Below are 19,075 nucleotides of genomic sequence, written 5' to 3' on the forward strand. Positions count from 1 at the left end.
CCCTCATAAAGCCTTCAGGCATAGTTTTTCAATTTGGCATTTCCACTTCCAGAAGAGCTTAGTTTCATCTACACATTTGAACATTTCACTGGGCTCTGTGTCTTCCAACTCATTTATAAGCCCCTTAGATATTATGAATCCCTAGTGGACTCAGGTAAGTAAAATTCTGTAAAAAGCAAGAGGCACTTTAGCTAAAAATGAAACAGAAGTCATAGTCTGCACATTTGCTTTGAATAGCTACCACGTACTTTGGGTCAACTCTGTCCAAAAGAACTTCCTATGATGACAGAAATGTTCTATATTTGCACTGTTCAGCATAGTAACTATACATGGCTATTGGGCACTAGAAATATGGCTACAGTGATGAAATGAATTTTGAATTTTATTTACTTTTAATGCATTTAAATTTACATTTTAATTCAAATAGCCACACACAGCTAAAGAGCACAGATTTGAGCTATCACCAAATGTTATTTTCCTGGAGTTCCATAAAAGAGAAATTTAAGATTTTTTGTCAATTACCCTTTATACATCAGTTGAGAGTTCCCAGAAAAAGAGGTAAGTTTTACACTGCCTGGTCCTACTTCTTATCTTGCATTATCCATTCCAGTTGGAAATAAGAAGAGGATGTCTGGCCAAGAGTATACATAATTTAATTCAAAACCATGTCAGCAAGATCAACTTTTTAGCTACTTAGGAGGAGCTGAGAAAACAAGCAAAGCAAAGTCTGATAAAACTCCACTATGGATGCATTATGCAAATTCTCCCTCAAATATCATGATCTAGAGAAGCTAAGGAAAAAAGAATAATGTTTAACAAAGATCTGCTGAAGAAAATGTTTTTGTAAAGACTGAAAGGGAGAGGATAAGAAATAAAAGTCCAATAAGTCCAATGATGTGAGTAGCAAGCTCTTGACAGTGGTTAACAGGAAAATCAGAATAAAGGGTCAAAGAACTAAACAAGAAAATTGTGGCCAGAAAAAGTCCACTTGAGTTTCCAAACAGAATTTCCGAGTTCTGATGAGGGAAAAAGATGGCTAAAATGGAGCTTGATACAGATGATTCCTGTAGTTTTGCTTAACAAGAATAGGATGAAGGGGGAGGGGATTACAGAGAGAATGATTCTATAGTGCAGAGCTCAGAAAAAGGGCAAAAAGAAGTTTAAAAAGCAGCGTACTTTATAAACCAATTATTTATCAAAGCATATTTGCTGGTTTTAAGAACACATATGTGCTAACCACACCGTGATGTGTTCTAATTTATCTCTTTTCTACAGTGCAATTTCTTCAACCATAATTTAAAATTTAATCATGTTCTTAATTAGCCCTTTCTGCTCTGGAGTGATATACCCCTAGAGTGGCAGAATGCCATCATTCATTCACAAACTTTATATTCTACATATTCCATGTACTACCAGTGCTCGTTGGCCAGAGAGATGACTTCCAGCTAGGAGATCAGAAAGCATTCAGAGTGAAAGCGGTACGAACATTGCCCTCAAGGAATAAGAAATAAGGCAAAATAATACCTGTGTATCCCTTCCGCATTATCCTGAAAAAATGTTCCACAGATTCACCCAATAATTATTTATTACCTTATTCCCTAGGAGGACACAATTTGGTTTGACATATTATTTATTATTATTTAGTTACCAGACTTTGAAGTTGCATGTTATATTGTAGGTTGATTTTTATCCTGTCAAAGTGTTTCCAGTCTTTAATGCCACCTAGCAATCTTATTCTAACGTTTTCTTCCTTTAATCTCTGTACATATTTGGATCCTCAAATGTTCTTTGAATTAGTTTCACCAACTTGTTGTTGCCCTTATTAAGAAGTTACATGAATCTACGGCACATTTTATGTTTATATAAGAGACATCCTTATACCTTTGTACAGATTACCTTTTGACCACAGATTGGGGATAAAAAAAAAGAGCAAGAACAGTCCGGGTAGATGAAGCTTAGTGACACAATGCACAATTGGCATACATAAGAAGAAGGAAAAGCCCTTTTATTTTAGTAAATTGTGAATGATATTTGTTTCAAGAGGATTCACAGACTGCTTTGCTGCCATGAAATTAGATGCTCTATAGTTACATGAAGCAAACATTTCATAAGTACAATGTTATGAGAAAGAAGCCAAATACAATGTACACAATGTATGCATATTATAAAAAGAGGCAAAGCTAATTTGTTCTGTAAAATGGAATAGTGACCCATGCAAGATGAGGAGGCAGTGGTAGAAAGGAAGCACAGGGGGCCCTTCTGGATGGCTGGTAATCCTCTATTTCTGGTAACAAAGATGTGTACAGTTAATGGAAATTCATCAAGCTTATAATATGTGCACTTTTCTGAATATAAATCATACACCAACAAAAATGACCATGCATACTATCAATGTTTGAAAATGTTCATAATTAAGGGAAGAACAAGTTCTTGTTAAAAAAAATGGATTTGCTACAATCTTCTCTGCATCATGTTTAGATTTCTGTTTCTGTCATTACATAATGTCTGCGTTTTTGACAATTTGTTTCCCAAAGAATTATGACCATTACTACTGTACCATATAATTTTCTAAATATGTCACCTTCCTTGCACATACCACACCCAAAATGCATGACCTTAGAATTCCAGTTTCAGTTCCTTTAAAATGAAGTGAAACTTGAAGATTTTTGACTAGAAACATAAACGCAGAATCTTTCTGATTTACTATAATCTTCCCCCAAAGTTTTACAGCTATATTGTCACAACTGATATGACAGCAATATTTTTAGGGACTTGGATTTATTTCCAAAATATCTAACTTACTTTTTATAGGAAAAAATTTATCCTCAACTTGTATTTATCAGTTGGTTATTATTTAATTAATTTTTATAATTATAATAGAAATTTGCATAAATACATTTGGATATAACCGCTCTTCAGTAATCATATTTTTTCTTTGAGACCGAGTCTCTCTTTGTCACCAGGCTGGAGGGCAGTGGCACAATCTAGGGACTCACTGCAACCTCTGCCTCCTGGGTTCAAGCGATTCCCTGGCCTCAGCCTCCTGAGTAGCTGGGACTACAGGCGCGCGCCACCACACCTGGCTAATTGTTTGTATTTTAGTAGAGACGGAATTTCACCATGTTGGCCAGGATGGCCTAGACTTCCTGACCACGTGATCCACCCACCTTAGCCTCTCAAAGTTCTGGGATTACAGGCATGAGCCACTATGCCTGGCCAATCATATTGTTTAATTGACTGATGAAATGGGACTGCAAATAGCAAATAGTGTACTAGTGTGTGAGGAACACATGATGAATGTCAGGCAAATATTTTAGAAAGAAGAATGGAGAGCATGGTTTGGTTGAAGCTGGTAAACTAGTTAAGTTGAGGTGGATTATGTAGAGATAGGTCAGGAACAATTTTGCCATAATGCAGTTTTGGTCCTAGGGACATAAAGAGCAGGATATGAAATGAGGTTTATATAATATCAAGACCAGATCACAGAGGGTTCTAAATTACAGGCTATTAAGTTTTTGTATTATTTTGTTGAGTCAGGAATCTAGTGAAGATTTTTGAGCAAGTAAATGACATAGTAAGAAATTTGCTTCAAATGTTCTCATCCGAAGAAGCATTGTGCAAGTTGGAAAAAGTACAATGTTATCAGCCTCTCCCACGCATAAGGCTGTCCAGGATGGGAGATAAGGAAGTCTGAACATACTTCAAGAGATGCACCATTAATGGAAGTAACACAACTTGGAAAACAAATCCACATATATACTACATATAGTGGCACATTATACAAAACAAGCAGGGATAAAAATATTTTCTCTAACTCACCAAGGAGCTCTATGAATGAATATATTAATGACTGGAGAGTAATTCATTTCTTCAGTGCTGATTGTCAGATCAAAGACCTATTTGTGTTGAACCAAAAATGATGTCTACTCTACATGTTCTTTAAACATTGTTTTGCCAACTTTATAAAATTGAGTTGTTACAGTCAAGATATCTGTTCAAGTTTTATTTTTCTTTCCTATAGTATCAGTATGTTACAATTCCCTTTGTAATGGTTTGTTTTATTTAAACGCAATGATGGAATTATTTTCTAATATCAATTAAGCAGAGTAATTACTATTATGTGACAAATTAAGAATGGCGGGAAATTGGAAAAAAAAAAACATGATATTCTCTTTCAATACTTTCAGGTATGCTCCAAGAACAATTAGTCAAAATTCCAGATTGATTTAAAATAGTTAAATGTGTAGTATCTTGACTCCATTAACTAAAATGAAAGACATAAGTTGAAAACACAGGTTTAGAACAAGTCTCCCAGTGCCTAACAATAGAAGAAGGCCCTGTTTTGTTTTATATCTTATAAAGTTGTCTGGAGCAAAATAATATATAGGCAAAATGTCCCACGTGCGGCTGGGCTGGAATAGGGGTACTCCTTGAGTTTTAAAGATGTTTATCTTTCATTACCAGGGTTTGTACTTCTAGTCTATTAAACTTTTAAAAGTTATAGCTCTACTTAGATGGCTTTTTTTTTTTCAGCAATCCACATGTGACATTTGCAAAGGAATTAATTTTTATTGACTAAAAAAGGAGATGTGATGCTGATTGCCTTTAAAATTAGTTACCACTAGCAGGGGGTGAGGGGTAAGATGAAGGTGTAGGGTGGGAACCATTGTTCTTAAACTTTTTGCACAAAAGGATATATGAGTCTGTGAAAGTAAAAACAGAGCAGTATTATTTTCCTTCCTCTTTTTTTTTTTTTTTTTTATTTTAACAAGACTTGGCTGCTCCTTAAAAGTGTGACTCTCTTCTGAGCTGTCAGGGTCTTGCTAGACTGAATCATGCTCCCTGAGAGCCCTGTTTTGTAAGTAGAAGCCACTAATAAAAGTGACCTTAATGGCTGCTTTGGGTGCCTCTTACAATGCACCTGCATCCTCAATGGGCCAGCTGTAGCGGCAGCAAGCTGAGGCCAGGGCTGCTGTGAGCCTTCAGGCGTCATTAACAGATCATTGAGTCAACAGATCATGACAGTTCCTTCAGAAAACTCCAGCTCCATGTTAGCATGCTCTGCCCAGGGAATTAGAGAGAGACTTTAACAGCCCACAGAGTAACTTAAAGAAATTCAAGAGGAAAAAAGACATGTTCTAGCAAAGCCAAAATAATAGATTATCTCAGAGACTATATTAATACTATATTAATCTTAAATAAACAGGAACAACTGGAGCATGGAAACTATTTAAGAACATATTTTCCGATGTTACTATATGTTTAAAACATAGGCATATAGCCCTAATAAATAAATAAAACTTTAGGGGTTGGTTTTCTTCTAGATGCTTAGACTACATAAACACTGCCCCCTTTATTGTTTAGTGTTTTGGGGCTTTTTGCTGTTGTGTTCTTGTTTTTTGTTGCCTTCTCTGAGAAACAAAACCATACATACTTTAACTGTTTGGTCTAAGGCCATTTCATGGACATTTGTTATTTATATTTTAATAACTTCAAATGTAGTTTTAAATGCCTGTATAACAAGTTTGTAATATACTTTCTTGGGTGGGATAACAAGGAGAGATTAATCTACTAAATAAGTAAACCATTTGTAGACCTCTTGTTATGAATGGATGGAAACCTGCTATCTTCTAGTTTTGTGTATCAAACACAGTTTCCTTGACTGATATTTGAACATGGACATGTGAAGAACAGCTAGAGCTGGGGGGCTTGATTCAAACTTTAGGAAAAAATTACTAACTGTTGTTAATAACAGAATCTATCCATGTTTTGTTTACGAATATTATTGCTTTAATATTCTTCAGTTAATATTCTTGGTTAGACTCCACCAGGGCTTTTATACATATTATTTTTGTACCTAAAATCAAATATTTATTATATTTGCCCAATTTTATAAATAAGAAAGATAAGTATTGTTCCTAATGTGATACTCCTAAAAAGTTCTAGTGCAAGATTTCTAGCCTAGTTTACGACATTACAGTTTATGGTTCTACATCGTGATTTCCAGCATGGGTGAGTTTTGTTTTTTGGGATGTTTTTTGTTTTCTTTCCTTCCTATTCTCTTTATACTTGCTCTAAAGCAGTCATTCCTAACACTTTAGCCTGCACAGAATCACCTGCAGTGTCTATTAAACCAGATCGCTAGACCCCACCCCCAGAGAGTCTGACTAAGTCTGTGGTGGTACCTAAGAATTTGCATCTTTAACAAGCTCCCAGGTGATGCTGATGCTGAAGGCCTCCACTTTGGGAATAACTGTTGTAAAGCTATGTAGAATAATTGTTTTAAAGCTATGAGTAAGGATTAGTGAGTTTCCCTGCCACCCATTGAGACTAACCAACATATGCTCTTTCTTGAGGCAATAGGTTCAGTATCTTGTCTCTTATTTTAAGAAGATGCTGATATTTCTCAGCATGAAGAGTAGAGTGGGGACTATGATTTCACATTTAAACTGTTCCTTTAAATATTTTATGAAAATCTTTTCAGAACTTTCTGATGTGCTAAATGGATTGAGAATATAAAAATATGTGCTTTCTTTTTATTAGACATTGATTTTTGATACTCCTTTTTTTTTTTTTATAGAGACAGTCTTATTTTGTTGCCCAGGCTGGTCTTGAACCCTTGACTTCAAGCAATCCTTCTGCCTTGGTCTCCCAAAATACTGGCGTTACACAAGTATGAGCCACTGGGCAAGCTAGTATTACTGTTTTTAGTTTGTTTGAGACAGGATCTCCCTCTGTTGCCCAGGCTGGAGGGTAGTGGTGTGATCATAGCTCACTTTAGCTTCAACCACCTGGTTCTCAAGTGATCTTCCCATTTCTGCCTCCCTAGTAGCTGAGACTATAGGTGTGTACTACCATGCCTGGCTAGCTTTTATTTTTTTTTTTGTAGAGATGAGATTTCACCATGTTGCCCAGGCTGGTCTCAAACTCCGGGGCTCAAGGGATCCACTTGTCTTGTCCTCTCAAAGTCTTGGGATTATAGACATGAGACACCATGACGGCCGATACTGCTGCTTTTTAATAAAGGAAATGGTATGTCTGGTAAATACCTCAAAATATTAAAGTTTTGGTTTACTATAAATATGATATCGGATTATCAGAATATATGTCTACGTAGGTACAAACTAAGACAAATACGCAGAATGGAACTAGCCCTGAAGGAAATCATAATCAGGCTCAAATCTACATACTATTTTTGAAGAGAGTAGTAGTCTTGTGAAAGGCATTGTGCTATAGGTGTTCCTTGCCCTATAATATTAGAAACCTTACGAAGTGGTCCATTTTGCCATGGATTTGTAGGTAATGATTTTGGAACAGCAGCCTAAATTTGATACACCATTTAAAGACACGTTTTTAAATTTTATTTTCCACTGAAAATAATAATTGCATATTATTATTTTGGGTGTAAAATGTGATGTTTTGATACATGTTTGCGATGTAGAATGATTAAATAAGCTAATTAAATCCATCACTTCAGGTGCTTATCATTTTTTGTGGTGTATATATTTAAAATCTACTCTCTTAGCAATTTTGAAATATACAGTGCACTCTTACTGATGTTGATCAAAGGGTACAAAGTTTTCATTAGACAAGAAAAATAAGCTTTAGAGATCTATTGCATAGAAGAACGATGATGGCAAATAATTTTTAATAATTTAATTATCTTTATAGAGCTCTGTCACTAAAATTGTCAAGAAAAAATAGTGTTGACTCACTTTCTATAGAATAATTAGTGATTCTTGTTTAACATGGAAACTGAAAACAAATTGATGTACTTTTTTGTGACATTTTAGTATATGATGTACTTAAATCTATTTTTAGATGGTTGTTCTTTGCAACATAAGCACTAATAAGTGCTGTTTCGACAATCAGAATTGAACACCTTGAATATTTTTTGCTTTTACAGTGAGTACACTAGATATTAATATATTGGTATCACTACTTCATAGTTGCACTAAAAATTATGTGAAGACTAACTTAAGACTGGATTTTCATTTGTTATAACATTCCTTCACAAACTGAAAGTTTAGTTTTAAATCCTGTTAAGGGTTTTCTCCCCTTTTATTTCCATTCATTAAGAATGTATTGGCTTGAATTTTTATCTTCCAGTGACTTTCATGAAATAGGTAATTTTATAAATTTGCAATAATATCATCCAGTGGGATAACAAATTTTATTTTCTTGCTTGTTCTTTCTTTCAAACGGATCATTTCAATATTATGAAACAAATTCTTTCATCTCTCAAGTGCTGATTAAATATTAAAATGGAATTGTGGGGTTTTTTGTTTTTATATGTGTCATTCTTTCTCAAGTCACTGAAGAAAACCGTATACAAAGTAGAATTTCAGTCATTTTCAAACCGTTTTTTGTTTTGATTTTCTGCTGCATGAGTTTTCTGTCCTTCCCCCCACCTCTACTGACACAGCATTAGATAAATGGTGAATTTGAAATAGGCAATGATAATATCATTTTACACATTGTCTGGGGCTATATTACTATATTTTTTTGTAGGCATATTTTATAGTGACTGGAAAAGCACTCAATACCATATATGTTCACTTTATCATGATGTCTGAAGTACGTAGTTAGCTTTACAGGCTATCATTCACACTCCTCCTTTAATTGTATTTATCCTTCTACCTTTCATATTGGTAAAGCTTGACTTAATGGTATAGTATAAAATCATTATAAGATTAATTATATGGAACACTTTAATTTCTAGAAATATGTCACAGAATTCGATCTCCAAGGAAATATCACTGCAGAAAGGGACTAAAGTCCATGATTTAAAAATCATGATTTAAAAAAGTCCAATGATTTAAAAATCATTGTTCTCACTTTTTTCTCCTACCATAACCATTCATTCACTTAAAGTTAATAGTCTATCTTAATAATAAAAGAAAAAATATTAAAGAAAATGCAAAAGTTGGGCAAAAGAAGTGGCCCATTCCTGTAATTCCAGCACTTTAGGTGGCTGAGATGGGAGAATCACTTGAGCCTAGGAGTTGGAGTCCAGGAATTTAAGACCAGCTTAGGTAACATACTGAGACCCCTACATCTATATAAACACAGACACACACACACACACACACACACACACACACACACACACAGGCACATACATACAATTGGCTGAGTGTATAGTGAGACCCCTATAACTATATAAACACACACACACACGCACACACACACACCCACACACACACACATAATTGGCTAAGTGTGGTACCTGTAGTCACAGCTACCCAAGTCTGAGGCAGAAGGACTGCTTGAGGCCAGAAGTTCAAGATTACAGTGAGCTATGATTGCACCACTACACTCTAGTGGGACCCCACTCTAGTAACACTCCACTCTAAAAAAATATTTTAATTATTTTGAGAAAGGGTCTCTGTTGCCCAGGCCAGAGTACAATGATGTGATCACAGCTCATTGCAGCCTCAACCTCCTAGGCTCAAGCAATCCTCAACACTTTCACTTTTACCTCTGCCTCCAAGGTAGCTGGGAACTCAGGCATACACCAACTCACCCAGCTAATTTTTGTATTTTTTTTTAATGAAAAAGTTGGACTACATCTTGACAATCTTGTTTTATGATGAAGAATCTGTGGTATTAGTAGTCACCTGAGGACATCAAGTCCAGGTGTTGCGTGTGTGAGTGACCTGGCCTTGGTACACCATGTACAGGACCTGGCATCTGCAGGTGTCCACCAAGACATGTAGAGTATATTCCAATATATCTGAAATTATTATGAGTAATTGATGGGAGAAAGAATGGTTCTTGGATAATATGCAATATTGTATTGATTCTGGCTAAAGAGAAATTTGTAAGAGTTTTAGGTGGAAATTGAGCAATTTCCATAGTGTTCACAGGGAAGGGATAAAGGTAAAGGTCATACATTTCTAGGATTGTCATATGAACTGGAAACACTCCTGGGTTTCCACATGAAAGTTAATGTGGGTTATTCTAGCATTCAAAGAAGCAATGAGTACCTTGAAAGCTATATTTCCATAGTCCATTAAATGGTGAGGTCAGATGTTTGAGTCATCCTCATCAAAAGTCACATCAAATACAAAATTTAATTCAAAGTAGATCATAGACCTCAATGTAAGACCTAAAACTATGAAACTGTTAGAAAACATATCGGAGTAAATATTTGTGATCTAGTTTAGGCAAGTTTTCTTAGATATAACACAAAAACACAGGTGATGAAAAAAATAGATACATTGGATATCATCAAAATTAATATGTTGTGTTTCAAATGACGTTATCAAAGTTAAAAGACAATTTGCAGAATGTAGTAAATTTGCAAATCATGTATCTGCTAAAGAACTTTGCAACCAGACTGTACAAAGAACACTTACAATTCAATAATAAGACAAATAATTAAATTAACAAATGGGCAAATAATCTAAATAGATAGTATTCAAAAAGCATATATGAATGGCCAATAAACACATGAGAACATACTCAACATCATTAGCTATCAGAAAAATAAAAAAATCAAAGCTACCACAAGATAACCGCTTCATACCCACCCTCTAAAATGGCCATAATCAAAAACACAGATAATAAACATTGGTGAGGTTGCAGAAAACCTGGAACCTTCATATACTGCTACTGGGAATAATAAAATGGTACCACCACTTTGGAAAACAGTTGGATAGGTCCTCTAAAATCTGAATATGTAGTTATCACAGGGCTTAGCTATTCCACCTCTAGGTATATTCCATTCTCCCTGCCCCCCTGCAAAATAAAAACATATGTCCACACAAAAATTTCATGTGAATATTTATACAAGTACTAGTAATAATAGTCAAAGGCTGAAAACAACACAAATGTCTATCAGTTGATGAATGAATAAACAAAATGTGGTATACTTATACAATAGATTATTCAATCACAACAAATTTAAAGTATGGACAATTACAATATGAAAAAAACAAAATATTATGATAAATGAATGCAATTAATCAGGAAATATAATACTGTGTGATTCCACTATATAAAACTTCCAGAATTAGTCAAAGCTGTAGCAACAAGAAAGCAGATTTGTAATTGTCTAGCACTAGGGTCACTGAAGGCAAATGGAGATCTATCAATTTCTTGCAATATACGAACAATGTTAACATCCTGATTTAAACAAAATATAAAAATAAAAGGAAAAACAGTAACAATTACAGAAAGAATACATAATGTTAAAAACAATGCCTTAAAATTGGTTCGAGGTTAGCCTTTTGGGTGTACCTGTGAGAGAGGTGTTCTTGCAAGCAGGTTTTTCCATTCATGGTTTCCATAGGCTCTGGGACTGTCACTGGAACCTGAACCCACTGGTTGGGAAAGCCATAGCAATTAATCCACCTAGCCATAATGGAGACACATTTTGGCATCTCGCTAAAGTGCTTGTTGAACTGGAAGGAGATTACTGAATCCTTTCTAATTCTATTGGAGCTGGAACATGGATGAAGGCTTAGTCAAAGAAAGGGCTGGGGCATAGTCCACAAGAGCCTCTTATTCAAATGTAAAATACAGGCCAAATAGTCTTGTGACCCAAGTTGATGAGTCCAAGATTTACATGTTTTGGAGGTAGGCAAATGCATTTTTGTTGAAAGCTTTCAACTTTACCTGTTTATACAACATAAGTTTATTCAACCAAAGACTGATGCCCATAAGTAAAATATAGCCTGTGATCATGCAACCCACATTGCCTTTTGCACAGCAACTGGATGTGGTTCACAGTCCAAAATTGATTGCATAAATAAAAACTGACCTACTTCCCCAATATGTTCTGAGCTGTGAATTATAGGAGAATCCACACCTCTGCTGGGCTAGATAATCGTCAGAAACATGCTTTGGGTCTGTTCACAGTTTGGGGAAACACCTAAAGGCACATGCCAGTTATTAACTATATGAGTAACCCTAAATTTGTCTGAAAGTGTAATAGAGATTCAAGAAGACAGATGGGGCCAGAGGGGCAGGAAAAGGACACCAAGCACAGGATTATAGCTACGCAAGGTTCATTATCTCTTTCATCTACTTCCTAGTTTCTCAATTCTCTATCCAGAAATAGGTTCACCTTTAGAGGACACAGAATCAGCTAATTCTTCTAGAGTCTTACAAGGAATGTATGCATTCACCCTAGCTAGGTCAAGTGGAGTATTTTTATTTAGACTGAAGCCAACTCTATGGCCAGGCTGAATATTGTAAAAAGTGGGGACGAAGGAACATCACACGTGATACAGATAAGCAAATAAATGAGCTTTTGGAGGCTGTAGAGAAGGAAAAAGAACAAAAAGTGTGAGTAATAAATAGATGAAATATAGACTTCAAGTAAACTAGAAGAGGATGCAGGATCAATTGCATGGTGATTCAGACAAAATTTGAACACCTTCTGAAAGAGCCTGCCTGGTTTAACTTTGAAGCATTTGCTGCACTATTCAACTCTGGAAACAGTTCCCTCCAGAGGTGTTCAATCTTGTACATTAAAATGTTCATGCTTTTGCAGAGATCCATATTTTCACTTCTTTTAGTCTAACAATTCTTACAGTGTTCAAGTGTTGGCGATAAATTATTTCAGCTTTTGTATGTCTGAAAAAGTCTTTACCTTCATTTTTTAAGGCCTATTTGCTGAGAACAGAATTGTAGTTTGACAGACCTTTTTTCTTTCAGTACTTTGACAATGTTCCATCATTCATATCTTTGTTTCTTTGTAGGTAACGTCTTCCTCCTTACTCCCAGCTTCTTTTGTGATTTTCTCTTTATCATTGATTTGATCAATTTGATTATATCATGTCCTAGTGTAGTTTTCATGTTTCTTTTACTTGGGCAGGTCACTTGAATTTGTCCCAGAATTTACTGATGCCTTTTTTTTTTTTTTTTTGAGTTGGAGTCTCGCCTTGTCAGCCTGGCTGGAGTACAGTGGCACAATCACTGATCACTGCAGCCTCAACCTGCCAGGCTTAAGCTATCCTCTCACCTCAGCCTCCAGGGTAGCTGGAACCACAGGTATGTACCAGCACACCTGGCTAAAGTTTTAATTTTGTGGTAGAGACAGAAACTTGCTATGTTGCCCAGAGTAGTCTCAAACTCCTGGGTTTAAGCAATTCTGCCTCAGTCTCACAAAGTGCTGGGATTACAGGTGTGAGCCACTTCACCTGCCCTGATGCTCTTTTCATTAAAACATATATTTTTAAAATTCCTTCTGTTGCTATTTTCAAATGCACTAATCTTTTCTTCCACAATGTTTAATCTGTCATTAATCTCTTTCAGGGGATTTTTCAACTCACATATTTTGAGATTTCATCTCTAGAAGTCAGATTATTTTTACATCTTCCAAGTCTCTTACATTTTTGAACATATGGAATACAATTGTAATCACCGTTGTAATGTCTTGTCTTCTAATTATAACATTTGTTATAATACAGTTCTGGGTTGATTTCAGTTTATTGATTTTTCTTTTCATCATGGTTCATGTTTTACTTTTATATGCCTAATAATCTTTGGCTGGCCGCTAGAGATTGCAAATTGATTTTTGTGAATATAATTTTGGATTTCTATAAGTATTTTCAAGTTTCATCTGAGACACATTTACTTGGAAAATGTTTCATTTTTTGAGGACTTGCCTTTAAGATTCACTTGCAAGACCAGAGCAGTGTTTAATCTAGGGATAGTAGTTTTCCATTACTAAGGCAAGGCCCTTCTGATACTCTATCCAGTGATTTGCAAATGGAACTTTTTCAAATCTGGTGAAAACAGGCAACATTCCCAGCCCTGTGTGTGCTCTAAGTATTCTTCCCACTAACTCTTTCAGATGATTCTTTCCCTTGCCTTGTGTATTTTCCTTACAACAATGCATGGATCAATACTTTGCTAAATATGCAAGAGTCCTGTCTACAGATCTCTGGAGTTCTTTCTTTTGCAGTTTGTCTCTCAGATCCTGTCACCTATAAGAGTTATTCCTCAGCTTTCAGCAATCGCTGTTCCTTGTTGCGGAATATCCACTGTCTTGCAAACCATTATTTCATATATTTTATCTGTTGAATTTTGTTTGTTTTTATTTTTTTGGTTGTTCTTGTCAAGATGTTAAATCTTGTCCCTGAAACTCCATAAAAGTCCCCCAGTCAGGAAATCTTAACTAAGAGAATCATTCATGTTTAATTCTGATCTTGATCTTGATTGGCTTATGTTTTTGAGCCAACCTACCTTTATTAATTAGTGTGACCTCTAAATTTATTGGAAAAATGGATTAAATATTAGCTAGCACTGTTCAATTTAAGATATTAGAGATTTGGAAGATGATAATTACAAATTCTTGACATAAAATTGTCAATTTCTTCTTCTTCTTTTTTTTTTTTTTTGAGACAGGGTTTTGTTCTGTCACCCAGGCTACAGTGCAGTGGTGTGATCTTGGCTCACTGCAGCCGCACTCTCCTGGGCTGAAACATTCCTCTTGCCTCAGCTCCCGCACTTCATGCTCTTCCCACCCTCCCACAAGTAACTGGGACTACAGGCTCACACACCACAACATCTGACTAAAAATTGTCAATTTCTTATGTCACCTTTTGCTTCTTTATTTATAACATGGGCAAAGGATCATTTTACTCTGGCATCTGATGAATGCTTAATATGGAGACAAGTTTAACTATATGGTTGTTAAGTGTTAATAAGTTGACTACTTTTCTGGATAATTTTATTGATTAAATAAAAATTTGACCTACTATATTTATTCTAGAGTTCAGCTGTGATTCTATATGCATAATATTAAAAATATTACTTTATCAGTATTTTAGAGAGATAGTAATTTAAATGTTTCTCTTCCAATAAGGTTCTTTCCATTTATACTGATTATAATTTATAGAAGCAAATTTCAAATTGAAAATCAAGGAAACTCAATTAACCATGGTTAACTGTGAAGCTGAACTTCTAACATATTTTATCATAACTGATTAGGAAGCTTGTCTCTTAAAATTAGATATAAATTTGCAGTAGTGCAAACCAATGATGAATGACAAAGAATCAACCTATTGTCTTTCCTCTTTTCTTTTTTACCTAAAAGTAATTAGCATTATCATCAGACAGAATTATTATTTTTACCATTTTAATATGACAGGGTAAATTACACTTGACATGGTGTTTTTATTGCATTAAAAAAATATTTATTGTAAGTTCCGAGGTACCTGTGCAGGATGTGCAGATTTGTTACATAGGTAAATATGTATCATGGTGGTTTGCTGCACCCATCAACCCATCACCTAAGTATTAAGCCAAGCATGCATGAGCTATTTTTCCTGAGGCCCTCTCTTCCCTGATGCCCCCTGACAGGCCCCAGTGTGCATTGTTCTCCTTCCTGTGTCCATGTGATCTCATTGTTCAGCTCTGACTTATGAGTGACAGCATACGGTGTTTGGATTTCTGTTCCTACATTAGTTTGTTGAGGATAATGGCTTCCAGCCCCTTCCATGTCCCTGCAAAAGACATCGTCTCATTCCTTTTTATGGCTGCATAGTATTCCATGGTGTTATGTACCCACATTTTCTTTATCCAGTCTATCACTGATGGACATTTGGGTTGATTCCATGTCTCTGCTATTGTGAATATTGCTGCAATGAACATATTCATTAATATAAAATATATGTGTTCATATAAAATACAATGATTTATATTCCTTTGGGTACATACCTGGTAATGGGATTGCTGTGTCAAATGGTATTTCTGGTTCTAGGTCTTTGAGGAATTGCCACATTGTCTTCCACAATGGTTGAACTAATTTTCATTCCCACCAACAATGTAAAGGTTTTCCTATTTCTCTATAACCTTGCCAGCATTTGTTGTTTCTTGACTTTAATAATCATCATTTTGACTGGTGTGAGGTGGTGTCTCACTGTGGTTCTGATCTGTATTTCTCTAATGCTCAGTAGTGTTGGGCTTTTTTTCAAGTTTGTGGGTTGCATAAATGTCTTCTTTTGAGAAGTGTCTTTTCATGTCCTTTGCACACTTTTTAATGTGGTTGGTTGTTTTTTTTCTTAAAAATTTGTTTAAGTTCCTTGTAGAATCTGGATATCAGACCTGTGTCAGATGGAGAGTTTGCAAAAATTTCCTCCCATTCTGTAGGTTGCCTGTTCACTCTGATGATAGTTTCTTTTGCTCTGCGGAACTTCTTTAGTTTAATTAGATCCCATTTGTCAATTCTGGCTTTTGTTGCAATTACTTTTCATGTTTTCATCATAAAACCTTTGCCCATGCCTACGTCCTGTATGGAATTGTCTAGATTTTCTCCTAGGGCTTTTATAGTTTTGGGTTTTACATTTAAGTCTTCAATCCATCTTGAGTTAATTTTTGTATAAGGTGTAAGGAAGGAGTCCAGTTTCAATTTTCTTCATATGGCTAGCCAGTTATCCCAGAACCGTTTTTTAAATAGAGAGTCCATTCTTCATTGCTTGTTTTTGTCAGGTTTGTGGAAGATCAGATGATTGCAGATATCCAGTATTATTTCTGATATATCTATTCTGTTAGAGAATTATAATTCTAAATCTGTCAATAGCAGTTTGATGGGAATAGCACTGAAACTATAAATTACTTTAGGGATATGGCCATTTTTATAATATTGGATCTTCCTGTCCATAAGCATGGAATGTTTTGAAATTTGATTGTGTTCTCTGTGATTTCCTTGAGCAGTGGTTTATAGTTCTCCTTGAAGAGGTCCTTCATAGCCTTTGTTAGCTGTATTCTCAAGTATTTTATTGTCTTTATAGCAATTGTGAATGGAAGTTCATTCATGATTTGGCTATCTGCTTGTCTATTGTTGGTATATAAGAATGCTTGTGATTTTTGCACATTGACTTTGTATCCTGAGACTTTGTTGAAGTTGCTTATCAGCTTAAGAAGGTTTGGGGTTAAGAAAATAGGGTTTTCTAGGCATGAGATCCTGTCGTTTGTTAACAAAGACAAATTGATTTTCTCTCTTCATATTTGAATACCCTTTATTTCTTTCTCTAGCCTGATTTCCTCGGCCAGAATTTCCAATACTGTGTTGAATAGGAGGGGTGAGAAAAGTCATCCTTATCTTGTATCAGTTGCAAAGGGAAATTTAGTATGATATTGGTGGTGGGTTTGTCATAAATGGCTCTTATTATTTTGAAGTATGTTCCTTTAATAAAAAGTTTATTGAGAGTTTTTAACATGAAGCGATGTTGAGTTTTATCAAAGGCCTTTTCTGCATCTAATCATGTGGTCTTTGTCTTTAGTTCTGTGTATATAATAAGTGACATTTGTTGATTTGTGTATGTTGAACCAGGCTTGCATCCAAGGGATGAAGTCAGCTTGATCCTGGTGGATAAGCTTTTGGATATGATGCTCGGTTTTGTTTGCCAGTATTTTTTTTTGGAGGTTTTTGCACTGATGTTCATTAAGGAAATTGGCCTGATGTTTTCTTTCTTTTTCTCTCTCTTTTTATTTTATATCTTTTTATTTTATATCTCTGTCAGGTTTTGGTATAAGAGTGATGCTGGCCTCATAAAATGAGTTAGGGAGGAGTCCCTCCTTTTCAATTGTTGGAAATAGTTTTAGAAGAAATGGTACCAGCTCTTCTTTTTACCTCAAGTAGTATTCAGCTGTAAATCCTTCTTGTCTTGGGCTTTTTTTGGTTGGTAGCCTATTTATTACTGCCTCAATTTCAGAACTAGTTATTGGTCTATTCAGGGATTTAACTTCCTCCTGATTCAGTCATAGAAGGGTGTATATGTCCAGGAATTTATCTATTTCTTCTAGACTTTCTAGTTAATTTTCATAGAGGGGTTTAGAGAATTATCTGATGGTTGTATTTCTGTGGGGTCTGTGGTGCAATCCCCTTTACAATTTTTTATTGTCTATTTGATTATTCTCTCTTATTTTTTTATTAATCTAGCTAGTGGCCTGTTTTATTATTTTTTTCAAAAAACCAGCTCCTGCATTTGTTATTTTTTTAAAAAATATAAAGCGTGTTTATTGAGATAGCTTCTCACTCATCTTGATTCAGAGTGCTTTTAGTGCTGCTTCCTCCTGAAAACACATCCTTCTGTAAGCCTTGATTTTCCTCCTGTAGCCTGGCAAAGGACAGTGGAGCAGCCAACACACAAAACTAAAATTTGTGCATGGCTAAAGGCCATGGTGATTTTATAGCATCCTGGACATTTCACATCCATGAAGTAGGAATTGAGGCTCTGCACCAGGTATTTCTTCTTATGTTTCCTCTTCTCCTCTTCAGGAGAGGGATGAAGGAGATTCTTTGTGAGAGGCATGTTTTCATGGGTAGATCATCACTGCCAGAAAGCGCTTGTTAATTTTTTGAAGGGTTTTTCATGTCTCTATCTCTTTTGGTTCCACTCTGATCCTAGTTATTTCTTGTCTTCTATTAGCTTTGGGTTGTGTTTGCTCCTGGTTCTCTAGTTCTTTTAGTTGTGATATGAGGATGTCAGTTTGAGATCTTTCTAGGTTTCTGATGTGGGTATTTAGTGTTATAAGTTTCCCTCTTAACACTGCTTCAGCTGTGTCCCAGAAATTCTGGTATGTTGTCGCTTTTTTTTCCTCATTAGTTTCAAATAAGTTTTTGATTTCTGCCTTAATTTCTTTATTGCCTCAGGAGTCATTCAGCAGCAAGTCAGTCAATTTCCATGTAGCTGTGTGGTTTTGTTGAGTTCTAATTTAATTGCACTGTAGTCTGAGAGTCTGCTATGATTTCAGTTGTTTTGCACTTGCTGTGGAGTGCTTTACTTCCAATTATGTGATCAATTTTAGAGTAAGTGACATGTGGCACCTAGAAGAATATATATTTTGTTGTATAGGGATGGAGAGTTCTGCAGCTATCTATCAGGTCCACTTGAGAGTTGAGTTCAAGTCCTTAAAATCTTTGTTAATTTTCTATCTTGATCTGTCTAATATTGACAGTGGGGTGCTAAAGTCTTCCACTATTATTGTGTGGGAATCAAAGTCTTTTTAAAGGTCTTTAAGAACGTGTTTTATGAATCTGGGTGCTCCTGTATTGAAGGCATATATATTTAGATAGTTACTCTTCTTGTTGAATTAAACCCTTTGCCATTATGCC

The 19,075-nt window shown here is 35.4% G+C and overlaps 1 protein-coding gene and 1 long non-coding RNA gene across 2 annotated transcripts in view; both read right to left on the reverse strand.

Moving 5' to 3' along the window:
• LOC116533085 overlaps positions 1–19,075 on the reverse strand; it is a 706,275-nt gene that overhangs the window by 277,786 nt on the left and 409,414 nt on the right. The window lies entirely within an intron of this gene.
• LOC116533084 (40S ribosomal protein S27-like) lies at positions 17,968–18,278 on the reverse strand. Its single transcript, XM_032252703.1, has one exon. It carries the CDS (start codon positions 18,270–18,272, stop codon positions 18,018–18,020), a length of 255 nt encoding a protein of 84 aa, XP_032108594.1. The 5' UTR covers positions 18,273–18,278; the 3' UTR covers positions 17,968–18,017.

Source organism: Sapajus apella, unplaced genomic scaffold, assembly GCF_009761245.1.
Source record: "Sapajus apella isolate SASKATOON/1434 unplaced genomic scaffold, GSC_monkey_1.0 scaffold79, whole genome shotgun sequence".
NCBI classification, from domain to species: Eukaryota; Metazoa; Chordata; class Mammalia; order Primates; family Cebidae; genus Sapajus; species Sapajus apella.

What these genes read in the sequence shown, in the direction of transcription:
- LOC116533084 (XM_032252703.1), bottom strand. Translation starts at nt 18,272, where the DNA reads ATGCCTCTCACAAAGAATCTCCTTCATCCCTCTCCTGAAGAGGAGAAG.